The 12644-nt window shown below is 38.9% G+C and overlaps 1 protein-coding gene across 1 annotated transcript in view; it reads left to right on the plus strand.

Moving 5' to 3' along the window:
* Positions 1–1343: 1343 nt before the first annotated feature.
* CREB1 (cAMP responsive element binding protein 1) overlaps positions 1344–12644 on the plus strand; it is a 16327-nt gene continuing 5026 nt past the window's right edge. Inside the window, exons 1-5 of the mRNA XM_010007324.1 lie at positions 1344–1465; positions 4846–4992; positions 6887–6987; positions 9818–9960; positions 11329–11511. Of these exons, the coding sequence (XP_010005626.1) occupies positions 1352–1465; positions 4846–4992; positions 6887–6987; positions 9818–9960; positions 11329–11511 (688 nt within the window). The 5' untranslated portion in view covers positions 1344–1351. The remainder of the gene's footprint in view (positions 1466–4845; positions 4993–6886; positions 6988–9817; positions 9961–11328; positions 11512–12644) is intronic.

The raw sequence follows: 12644 nt of genomic DNA on the forward strand, positions 1-12644 counted from the left end.
ATCTCTGAAGAGTATTCTCTTTCCTGTAATACTGAAGTATAGTTTGCATTGAAATGGAAGTTCCTTTGTGTTTAAAATGAAATGTCTTGAATGAGTTGATGGTACCATCTCCTGTATTGACACTTCTAAGTTTTTTTCTGGAAGGAGCTAGTAAAGTTGAGCGATGAGGAGCATTTCTCCTTCATTCCACCTTCAGATCTGAGCATCCTCTGCCTCCAGACCCTTTCCCAAAGCAGAAATGCTCTACTCCTTGCTTTGCTCCAGCTCTGAAGAGAGGAGTGCTGCCTTAGGGTGGCCAGAGGCCTGAGTAGATTGAACAGCAGAGGGTGATACACAGGATTAGTATTGTGGCAATGAAGGTAATATTCATTCTGAATATTTGGTATTTGGAGTTCTGTATAAAACAATGGTATCGCTTTATCACCGTTTTGAACATTTCCTGGTAATATTAAGTAGTTTCATAGCAGTATTTAAAGAAGGACTGAAAAGTGGTTTTCACAGATCAGTGCAGAATTTAACATTCATTGCACTCTGCCTACATGCATGGTTTTGGAAGCTATGCAGCCTCTTTTTATAGAGTTGTGTGTTCTGGTCATCCAGGCTTGCTCAGTTATTGCTTAGAAATACGAGTGTATTAAGAGCTATCTGTGATACAAAACTGAATTAATTAAAAACTACTATGTACCTCTAGATATGAAAATACTTATTTGCAGTAAGGTTCACGTAGAGATGGCTTGCATTGTTATGTATACTGACTTTAAAACTACTGAGCAGAAAAGACTTCAGTCACTGTGACATAGGGCTGTACATAGTCTGGCTGTGGAAAGAATTTGCATGGAGATGTTGCACAATTAGTTGAGACAGAAAAAGACTTAAAACTCTATGTCCAACAGAGAAGCAATTGCTATTGGTCATCTGCAAACTGCATTTGCAGGGGAGAGAAAGGGCTCTAGCAGGGCATATTGTCATCTTGGCACGGAAGGAGGTGCCATTCCTGACAAACTGCCGGTCGTTATTCCAAATTGCGGAGGTACTAGATCATCATTGTGCTATTGCTCAAGCAATTTTTTTAAGATGAGCAAAACACATTTTTCTGATCTCATTCAGTATTGGAGGAAGCTGGACCTGTTTTTCAGAAACATTACTCACAGAAAAATCAACCTGAGGCAGACACCTGGCATGAAAAAAATCTGCCTGAATGCTAATAGTTTGGCAACATTTTAATAAGCAAATGAAAACAATATGTAGTAATGGGAATTCAGCTGCAGTGATCACTGCCAGATCCACCAAGAATAATGGACTTGCATACCAACCCAGACTTACGACAAATATTGTGATTGTAGGTAACTAAATGACCATGGAATCTGGAGCAGAGAACCAGCAGAGTGGAGATGCAGCCGTTACAGAGGCAGAAACCCAACAGATGACAGTACAGGCACAACCACAGATTGCAACGTTAGCCCAGGTATAAAATCATACGGTGTAATAGTTTTACCTATTGGGTAATTTTTTTAAGAGGGATAATGTCTGCTCATGGGCCTGAGAGAAGATTCCATTGATACAGTTCTGAAAGAGGTGTGATATATAGTTGCTTTAATATTTGTTTTCCCATTTTTAAAGCAGCAGAGACTTTTTAACTGCCCATCACACTAGGCTGTGTTAGTTCTGAATAACTGTATGTGTTTCAACTGTGTAATGGTAACAGAATAATGAATTAAAGTATTTCTGCCATTATCTACCACAACCATACCACTGAAAGGTATTTTTTTCAAAACGTGTAATTTACTGTCTTTTTTATATTGACTGGATTGTTATGTTTTCTGTTAGAAACTTGTCTATAGAAGTTTAATTCTGAAGAAAACAAACTGAAAATATAGATAAATAATGCAGCAAATACAACATCTTATCAAATGGAATTAATATGATAAACATAATCAAGGGAAACAACCTGGCATTTGACAGCTTATGTTATCCTATTGTCTCCAGAATTTCACAGTATTATTGGCTGTTTAGAGAGACAGTAGTTGACCATTTATTATCCCCAAATTATTTTGGAGAGTCAAGAAATGCAATCCCAGTTACATCTTGAGTTTTGGAACCTGGTTTCATTTTTGTATACTCTGACGGCTGGCAGAAGCAACTCCATTGTGTAAATGACTGCAGAATCTGTTCAGCTCTCTTCTGTAACAATTTCATTTTAAAACTATTTGCAGTCTGCAAAGAACAAACAGGTTTTTTAGATCTTATATAGTTTGGGGAATGTAGTGACTTTTAAGTGGCGCAAGTGTTAAATCACTTATATAATTTTATAAATTATTAACATCTTTTTAAAGTCATTACACCTTTTGGCAAACCAGAGATAATACACTTCCATTCAAGTGTAATACAGGGATTGCAGCTGTGAAAATGCACAGGGTGATTTTGTTCAGAGAAACTGTAATGTGAGTTTACAGGACGCCAGCTGCCCTGCAGCGTTTTGCCTCTTTGGGCAGTTTTCTCACTGTCTAACTTAGGCACAGGATGTAGGTGGTGTGAATAACACTTCAGTGTGAACTGAGTGGAAGTATTTTATTTCTCTTGCAAAACTGGTAAACTGCTTCTCACTTGGCATGCGTTAAGATTTAGTCCAGAGAAGCAAGAATGTTTTGAATTTATGTGCTATATACTAACCTCCAGGTAGCTGAATTTACAGATAGGTAGTGGGTTGCATGCACTGCATTTGGGCAAAATTACCCTGGTACTTGAATGAAAGTTTTTTCCAAGTAAGAAAGAGCTATACAGCTATGGTTAAAATTCATGTGACCCACAAATAAGTATGTTGTATTTTTCCTAATTTCCTCTGTTGTCATTCACTGTAGTATTTTGCACCTTAGCTTTTCCCCAGGCTTTGTATTCCTTGTGAAGGTGATACAACAGTCTAAATGTAATTCCTTGTCTTGTTCACATCAGTGTTATTACGATATTTTTTAATAGGTGAAGTGGCAGTTTTTGGCATTAGGGAGTGCCCTCAGAGGCTTAGGCAAATCTAAATAATTATGTCGATTTAATTCTTCTATTATCTCTTGTAAGGTCACCCCTCTTGTAAGCTTAGCTTAATTGCTGCATTTTTAGTCAGTTCAGGGTAGTTTTCAGAGTCAAAAGGAAACTCGTTCCAGTTCCACAAGGTATGAGTCAGAGGCATCTGCGGAAGTTACACTCTGCTGTTGGCTTAATCTGGCTACAGAGTGGCCTCCAGTTGATCAGCTTTGCTGTCATTGCCAAGGACTGTTTAGTCAGACATGCATTATTTAAAAAGGTTGCTTGGCAAATGAATATAATTTGCCAGAGGAAAGTGTGCTCATGTTAATCTCAGCCCCGGTTTCTCTCAGAGGTGAGTTAAGTACAGCCATATGATGCTGCACCATTTTCATAACAAAGGAAGGTCAAGGGAAGCAAGGGTCTGTGGATTAGGGTGAAACAGCTGTGGAGGAGAGAGGTCTACACGTAATTCCCCTTAATTTTGTTGTTAAGCAAGATTTCCTTGGCGGATGGTTGTGGAAATTCAGAGATGAGCTACTGCAGCTTTTTGAGAACCATGTGTTCGTGGGGACAGCAGAGGATTTACTTCTGCATTGGGTGCAAAGCAGCTCTGAAATGAGGTAGGAGCCAGCACAGCCCCTTGTCACATTGTAGCTTTGTGGATCGAGTTTCTTGAAAATGCTGTTGAACACCTGAGGATTGTTACATTTTCCAGACTTGGGAGTCTAGGAGAAGGCTGTCCAGTCAGTGCCCATGACATGGCAGAGGTCTGCTGGAGCAGCTCTTGCTCACCTGCAGTACTTCCCCGAGGGCTGCGATGGGGTGAGTCCAGCACCAGCCAGGTGTTTGCTGGTGCAGCAGCCCTGACACCCTTCTGCTGTCCAGGAGCCCCTGGCTGTCAGCTCCAGCTTCGTGTCACCAAGAGGTGCTGAGTACTGCTTGAACACTAGGCCACATGGTCACCTTGGTGCTTGGCCCTTCAGCCATCCACAGTAGTTCTTGTGACCTGCCCAAGGGAGGCTTCCTCACATGCCCTGGACAGCCTCATGTGGGTACACCTGTCCTTGGAGGTGAGTCCTGGGCCGGGCACACATGGCTGGAGGAGTTGGCCTGTCCCTGTCATCGCTGGAGTGACAAAGTTGTGTTTAGGAGCTGAGGGTTTAAGACGTGGACCATTCTTCCTCACAGAGATAACTTTAAGACTAGAGTTTGTTGACCCGTTACACCTCACCACAGTAACTGCCTACAAATCATTTGTTCCCACTGCAAACCCATGGGTTCTCTGTCTGAACATGGTCCGCTTTCTTTCTTTTAATGGACTTTGTTAACTGCTCAGTACGGTTTAGTCTCTAGGAAGTCTGAAAGTTATGACTCCCTAAAAATTTTAACTTCTTACCTCTGGCAAACACTTTGCATTTTCTTGAGTGAGAACTAAATCAGCTCTACTCCCGTATGTTTCTGCCTTTGACTCAGCAGTGTCTGTAGGAGTACACCCAAGTCCTGGAAATATCTAACTGAAGTATGTGAAAGGTAATACTGTGGTTTTATCAGGTTACTTCAAAATAGACAATTGTGTTTTTCTTATTCTTTCCAGTGGTTGTACAAGCAGTGTTTTGAGTCTGCAGAAATTCTGCATTAGATTAATTTGTAAAGTAGGTCAGATATTGGGCTTGGGCAGTTCAGGGGGTTTTATAGTATGCTGAAACATTTGGGTCATCTAACTGGGTTCTAGAAGAGACATAATTCTTTCACCAAAGAGTGTTCTTGGTGGTGAAATAAGAAGATTTTGCAATAACCTAATTTATGCTTGCTGTCTCTTCTTTGCAGGTGTCTATGCCAGCAGCTCACGCAACGTCTTCTGCACCAACAGTGACCTTAGTTCAGCTGCCCAATGGGCAGACAGTCCAAGTGCATGGCGTAATACAGGCTGCCCAGCCATCAGTTATCCAGTCTCCACAGGTCCAGACAGTTCAGGTACTGATTGAAGAAAATGCCTGTTACATGAATTGGGCCTTTAGAATAATCCTGCCAGTTCACTGGTTTCTAATGTGTTTGTGTCCTGAACTGTGTTTTTGCTTATATAAACTTCAAGAGCATGTTGAAAGCAAAAACCACGCAACAGTATTTGCTATGCTGTGACTTTGTTCTGTTCTGGTTTAACCACTGCTCACTTTCAAATGTTGCTGAGTTTCATTTCCCTCTAGATTTCAGTTGGTGAATTTAAAAGCTTCATGTTTTTTCTTACAGTATTACTCTAATTTGTTTCTCTGCTGTATTTTCATGTATCTTTAAAAGTTCATACTATTCTGAAGTGAACACAAGGGGTTTTTTTCTTGTAATGTAAACTTTAATAATTAATGAGGCTGATATTCTGGGATGAATCTTTGCTACTTAGAAAATATTTTCATTGGTTTATAAACCACATGTCTGTATATTAATGGTCCTTAAAATTAACCTATCAGTCCTCTCATAAAAACAGTTTTAAAATTTGCCTGTTAAATGTTGATTGCTTTGTAAAGCCTTAACATTTTGTCTCCTGTAAAGCAAGACAGATAATGCAATAGGACGAGATAGCTTGAAGAAATCTTTAACACTTACAACTTTTTTAAACCACTTCAAGCCCAGTGTTACCACAGAAAGAGAAATTGCTTGGCATACAGCAGCTACACAGGGCAAGACTATGCATCATGGATACAGATATTTAGCTGTGTATTATTTAAAAAAATAATGAGGCACAATTAATTTTAAAGTAGGCCATTCTGATCATAATCCTTCTGGCAGGCTCTAACCTCCTCAGCCATCGAGTCAAAAGTTTAGAGTTTTCATCTATAGGAGGTGAGGAATTTCAAGTTTAGAGTTTTGGTCTATAGGAGGTGAGGAGTTTTCAGATAAGTGCGCAAGTAACTAGCCCAGGGGTGAAAGATAAGAGACTGACATTGAAACCATGCTTGGAATTCACCTGGCTCAGTGCAAAGCCAGAAGGTGTTTGGAATGCTGTGGTATTCAAACCCCAGCAGTCACAGTCAGATCCATTCAGGCCCTTGATCTGATAACTGAGATGTAGGGCCAGGGACCTTTTTGAGCCTTTAGGAATCTTCCCTACAGTGCATAAAATGTCCGGCTGTGAGCTGCTTCTTACACAGGCATTTCTCTATATTCACTAGCTATGCCTCACTTTTGTTCCAAAAGACCTTAGTCTTTTGGAAAACTTTGTTTTAATGTATTGGAGATGTTTTAACTTTTTTCACATGTTTCAAATTTACAACTATTGAAATATAATTGATAAAAAACATTTTAGCCTTCCTTCATAAACCTTTGCATTTTTTTAGCGCAAATGTTCAGAATTGCAGCACTGTATTATTTTTTTTAGCATCTTCATGTCATACATGACATTTTCCTGACAATTTCAGTCCCCTCCCAGAAGGCAGTCTACATATCTACCCAATTATTTATAAATTGATGTTTTTCAGCTTCAGTATTTTGGTCTTTGGTTCCAAATGTTTCTGTTATCTTAATTTGGTTTTAGTTTTTCTTTCCCTGAATGTTACTAAAAAGATTTTATTTGTTTCCTTAAAATGGATGGAAACAAGGAATCACAGAAAGCAAAAAGCATATGGTATTACTGTTTATATTTTCTTATTGGAGTATTAAAATTATTGGAGTATTTAAATGATAAAGGATGCTCTCACAGGTAGATAACTGACTGAAGTCATTCTTCACTGGATCTGTTGCTAAACAGCCTGCCCTTTATGTTCACTGCCTAGGTAGAATACTTGAATTGTAGTGTTTTTCACAGGATGTCAACATTTCCTTAAAATAAAGACATTGGAAGTGTCTTGTTAAATTTGATTGCTGTTCTTACTTACAGATCTCCACTATAGCAGAAAGTGAAGATTCACAGGAATCAGTAGACAGTGTCACAGACTCACAGAAACGAAGAGAAATTCTTTCCAGACGACCCTCCTACAGGTATGAAGGTTAAAGACAGAAGCATTTTGCTTGATGGATGTGTTCTTCGCTTTATGGGAGGGGACAAGCTGCGAATATGTAGTGGTTTTTAGATTAATCATTGAACTGAAATCTCTCTTCTGCAATGTCTTTTCATGGAATAGGATGTAAAGAGATAAGCTAATAGGAGGAGGAGGAGGAAGACCTCAGCCATTACACTCAGTTAAAACAGAAATGAGAATAAGCTAATTCCCAAATTTGTGAAATCTTGAGGTATCAATATGCTAGGTTCCTTAGAGACAGTTTTAATAGATACTTAATACATGAAATACACTGAGGCTTTGCAAGAAGGTGGCTTCTGTATAAATCTGTAGTGTACAAGAAATCAACTTTATTGTTTTTCATTCTTGTTGAAAAGGTAGCAGCAATCAGACTTAATTCCTTTCTCCCATGAGACATTCAATGGACATGTGTGTGGTGCTCTGTGGCTCAGAGAGAATTTCTGCTTGAGCAAAATTGATTCTGCTTAAAGTTTAAGAAGTCAGAATATGAGTTGAATGTAGTGATAGGCATCTGGTATCTTTAGTTTTCATGGCAAGCACCTCTGTGGTAAGACCAACTGAGGTGCTCCTTCACATGGTGTTACTCATGTTACTTTTTCTGGCTGTACTAAATCTCACTTTTTTTCTTAAAACATGCTAAAAAGTGTTAAGAAACAGCTCCACAGTTCAGTGTGTTTTAAGTGACCTGGGAATTCTTGACGCTTCAGAAAATTCACATGCTCCTTTTTTCTTCATAAGCATAGCCTTACAAATACAAGCTAGTGTCTAGGCCTGAGCATCTCTCACCCATCTTTTTCTTTTTTTAGCACTTGCAGATTATTTTCTGCCTTCTCCAGCAGCCTTCAAGGCTGTTCTGCTGAAGGTAGTGAAAATCATTGCTGAAGATCCCTAGCTGTAATAGATCTGGGAAGATACCTTTATTTGTGAGCAGCAGTGTTCCTAACTTCAAGGCTGCCGCAGACTTCCTTGCAGTCTGCTTCTGCAGTGAGACACTTGCTTTTACTACATATGGGAGAATGGCTGTATATCATGAGATGACAGAGCTAGCTAAACAAGCAGCAAAACTGAGAAAAGGGAACTTAGTGTGCTAACTTTTAACTTCTCACTGAGATGAACTCCTTTGCATACACTGATGCCACACCACAGCCTCCGTCCTCAAACCAGATCCTGGTGACTCAGCAAAACTTTGTAATTGTAAAATTTCTGTATGCAGCTCAGACTTTCGGCCAGCGTAGGGGTCATGTCAGAAGGGCTGAGCTGGGCAACAGCTGTGTTTAGTGAGTTTCCACAAACTCTTGTAACTGGCCCCAGAGACAAGATAGGTGTAGATAGATTCACAGAATTGAAGACCTATACCTTTTCCTCAGAAACTCCACTTTATCCTGCTAGTGAAGTACATAATATGTTCCCTTTGTCAGCTCATAGCACCTATATTTGTAAAGCTGCCACCTTACCTTCTAACTTCAATCCATCTTTATGATAGCAAAGGTAGGTTTTAACCACCAGATCTTGTCTGACATGAGCTTAAAAAGTGGTGAGCTGTAGTTTCTTATTTTCTATTTTGAGCTTCTTGGGGTTTGTTCTTCATCCTTCCAGCTCCATATTTTTTAATCTGTTCTGTCCAGTAGTTTTTCTGGTCTAAAACCTAGATTGCAAACTCTCTGAACTGGAATTTTTCATTTGTCCCACTGATGTTTGGCACAGTGGAGTGCTTGTGCAATGCTGGGATTCCTGCATGCACACAGAGTTAAAACAGCAACAGCAAAGCTCTGTTTGTCAACTTGCTTAGCAGAGTGACTGCTCTCCCAGATAGCTCCGTACAGGCGTTTGGGCTCTGAAAACCTTAGGAGCCTTATTTAAGGAATTAGTGTTGACTTTGAACTTGGAGTCTACAGGCATGTTTGCTTCGTTGCACTCTTGTGTTCTAGTGACAGTCCACAGGAAAACATACAAAGAGAATGACAAAAAGCATTGTCCTTTACCTAAGTAGCATTTTGCAGTGACTAATAGAAAATGCCAGCAGTGAAAAGGGCCTGACAGTCCTCTGAGGGACAGTGTTTGGTCTAAATTATGCAAATTGCAGTAACTGCTGTGGTCAGTCTTAGAACCATGTTCGGGGGGACCTGTAGCAGTGATATTTTAGCAGTTTTTGCCTTGAATAATTAGCCCATGGAAGTAATTAAACAAACTCTTCTTACCTATGCTATACCTAATCTCCCGGTTTTCTCAGGCTGGGTGCCAGTAAACATACCTGTGGGACTTCACTCAGACACTCAGTGTTGTCTCCAAGGCAGGTATTAGATTATTATAAACTGGTTGCTCTTCACAAGCATTTCTGCTAACTTCCTTTATGCTCAGCTCCCTGGATGAGGACTTTGTGGGCTCTGAATTGGAGCAGTTCCCCTGATGAAAGTGAGGAGTCCATACTTTTGCTTTCTTCAAATCCTTATGTGGCTAACACAAGTAAACAAGTAAAAATGGATGAGAGAGAAGCATGTTTTTTAAGAAAAAGGGAAGGTTGTGATAGCTGTGTCTTGTGTTGAGAAGCACAGGCATCTTGTGTTGAGAAGCTTAACTGTTCTGTGCTGACTCCCTTGCCCATCTGTACATGACACTTTGAAAAATCCTCTCAAGAGTTCAAAGACAGTGCAAGTTTTTCATTCTGCACCCATCTTTGCCTTGCTGGCTTACTGCACTCTTCATTTTTCTCCAGCATTATGTATCAAATAGACTTTAATTGTCATTATTCAGTTTTTATTAAAATCTCTACAACACACTGTCTTTGCCAGGAAAATTTTGAATGACTTGTCCTCAGACGCCCCAGGAGTGCCAAGGATCGAGGAAGAGAAGTCTGAAGAGGAAACAGCAGCACCTGCCATCGCCACTGTTACGGTGCCAACTCCCATTTACCAAACCAGCAGTGGGCAGTACAGTATGTAGTCTGAATTTCTCAGTGGTGCTAGTAAGTGGGGATGAGAAGATGAAGAACTATTATTTCTGTTACTGCTTGGGACAGGACAAAGTAGAAGGTGAAATAGCATTACTTTAAAATTGCCAGTTAGTGAAGCTAATGCATCCTGAGGCAAAATATTAATTCACCATAATACTACTAATAAACTTCTAAAAATCAGGAACCAAATGAGGTAATTCAGAAGTTTTCCTGGCAGATTATTAGTGCTGGTTCACAAAATTGTAATGTCTTTAATCGAATATATATTACATTCTGCTGTTACTTATTTAGAAAGTCCTGAAAAAATTAAGAACTTCAGCAACCTTATTTAAAATATGTAATCAATATACATTTCTGTGTTGTTATGTTTTTTCATTAGATTTATAGCTATAGCATTTTGACTTAGTATGGAGGATATAGCAGTAAAGCTGAAGTTCACACACAGTACTAAATATGCAAAAAGGAGAAGGAACTACTAGGTTACATCTTTCTCTCAAAATCTCTTTAAAGTTTTGTATCTCTGTTTAATCCTTAGCCACTTTGCCTAACACCCTACTTAATATTATTTAATCTGATGTAGTTAGCTCTGCTTTCCTACTGTAACTGTAAAATAACTGTTTGTGCAGATACTTGAGATGTGGTGTGTCTGTATATAGGAACAGTGAAACTCTGGAATCATGACTGAGGGGTGATATCTCGGTACACCTGCATGACAGGATTGAGGGAAAGAAAGGAAAAAAACCCAACAAAGTAAGACTGCTTGAAGAGGAAAGAAAAAGTTTGAAACTGGATCTTTAGTAATTAAAACACTGCTAGGAAGGTGCTGAGGAAGCTATAGAGAAACGGGGATACAAACAGAAGGAAAAAAACCCAAAAACCAAAGCAAGAAAAAAGTGAAACAAAAATGGACAGCAGTAGCAGTAGGGGAGACTGAAGAGCATAAAACATGGAAGAGGAGAGGAATTTCAGATGAGAAGAAAAAAGAAAGGACTGAGAAAAAGACCTAAACCAACCAAGAAGAAAATGTTAACTAACAAATGAAAAAGTATTCCCTGGAGGAGGATTGTAGCTCCTCTGTTTGATGCTGTTTTATCAGAGAATCTAATTTGTGGTTTAGGCTATGGGTTTTGCTCCCCCCCCCAAGAACAGGGGTGTCATGAAAAATCAAAAGCTTACTTTCAAAGCATGATTTGTTTAATGTACAAAAAGCCATGTGGCTGATTTGAGGATGTATGAAGGTTCAAGGGATTTAATTCAGACCAATATTCTTCTGTATCTAGGTTTAATGCTGTAAGTTAATGAGTAAACCAGTATCTTAAATGCTGTGTTGATTTTTTTGTTTGTTTCCAGTTGCTATTACCCAAGGAGGAGCAATACAGTTGTCCAACAATGGTACAGATGGAGTGCAAGGTCTGCAGACGTTGACTATGACCAACGCAGCTGCAACCCAGCCTGGCACCACCATTTTACAATATGCACAGACCACAGATGGACAACAGATACTTGTACCCAGCAACCAAGTTGTTGTACAAGGTGAGAAAGTTAACAGCTAGTCATTCTGTAAAACATTTTCTCCAGGCAGATTTAAGTTGCCAAGCTAACTCCTTCAAATGTGTCAGGAAACAGAATTAATGGCTTTGGAACAGGTAAGTCTCAAAAATTATTAAACGAAATTCTGAATAAAGCTATTTGTCACATTTTTTGGAGCCTTTTCCTTCAGATTGATAGAATTTTGAATATTTTAGGTAACTTCTTAAAACAGTATTTATATTTGGTTTTCCATGCTGCATTTCCTGCATTTTATCCACATTATTTTTTAGTATGTTCTGTAAAAACTCATACCACTTTAAAGTATTGTGAGTTCTCACAGATAGTCATCTGCAACAACAGTGAACTTAAAGTGAAGTATGAAGTAAGGAAAGAAGGTTGTTTGATACTTTTTCTTTCTACAAGGCCAACTTATCAGTAATCTTTCTCCTTTTCAGTGTCTAGTCATAGTTTCTTCCTGTTGTGGCTTTTGTAACTAGTCACCAAGAACTTAGTAATTGAGTCTTGAATCATAGTAAATTTTAGGAAAGTGCTTTAAGAGATGATTTGGTCTACCTCTCCACTTAGAACAAGCAGGGCTACTTCAACTTAGAGTAAGTTGGGTTTTTTTATTGTCTTAAAAGATATAGTTTGATTATTTTAAAAAAATTGTTATTAAAAACAGTGAAGAGTTCTCCAAACATCAGTGACAATACTATTGTTGCATTGATCATCCGGGTTTTGTATTCTTAAGGACATGGGGTTTCTTTAGGTGGTATCTGTTTTTTTAATGAGCTCAGGCAAATATAGCAGAATCCTATATTACAGTAAAAAAACAAGAAAAGAAACCTGAGACCTTCTAGAGAAGTAGTGAAGTTGTATGCTTACCTTGCACTGTCTTTCTCTTGTTGGAGTAAATGCTACCTCTCTGCACCCTTTTTTCTGTGCCAGATACTGACACATGCAGTTTCTCCTTTTGCAGACAGATGTTTGGAGCATAGCTAGAAATACTGTCCATCCTTCATATTCTTAAAAGTGCTCAAAAAACTGAGAAGTAAAAAGAAATGTCTTGAGAAAGAAGTACAGTAATACAGCAAGACAAATGAAGTTAAAAAGCACAAGTGAAGACTTCTTCAGCA

The sequence above is a fragment of the Chaetura pelagica genome, unplaced genomic scaffold (assembly GCF_000747805.2).
Source record: "Chaetura pelagica isolate M959 unplaced genomic scaffold, ChaPel_1.0 scaffold21, whole genome shotgun sequence".
Lineage (NCBI taxonomy): Eukaryota > Metazoa > Chordata > Aves > Apodiformes > Apodidae > Chaetura > Chaetura pelagica.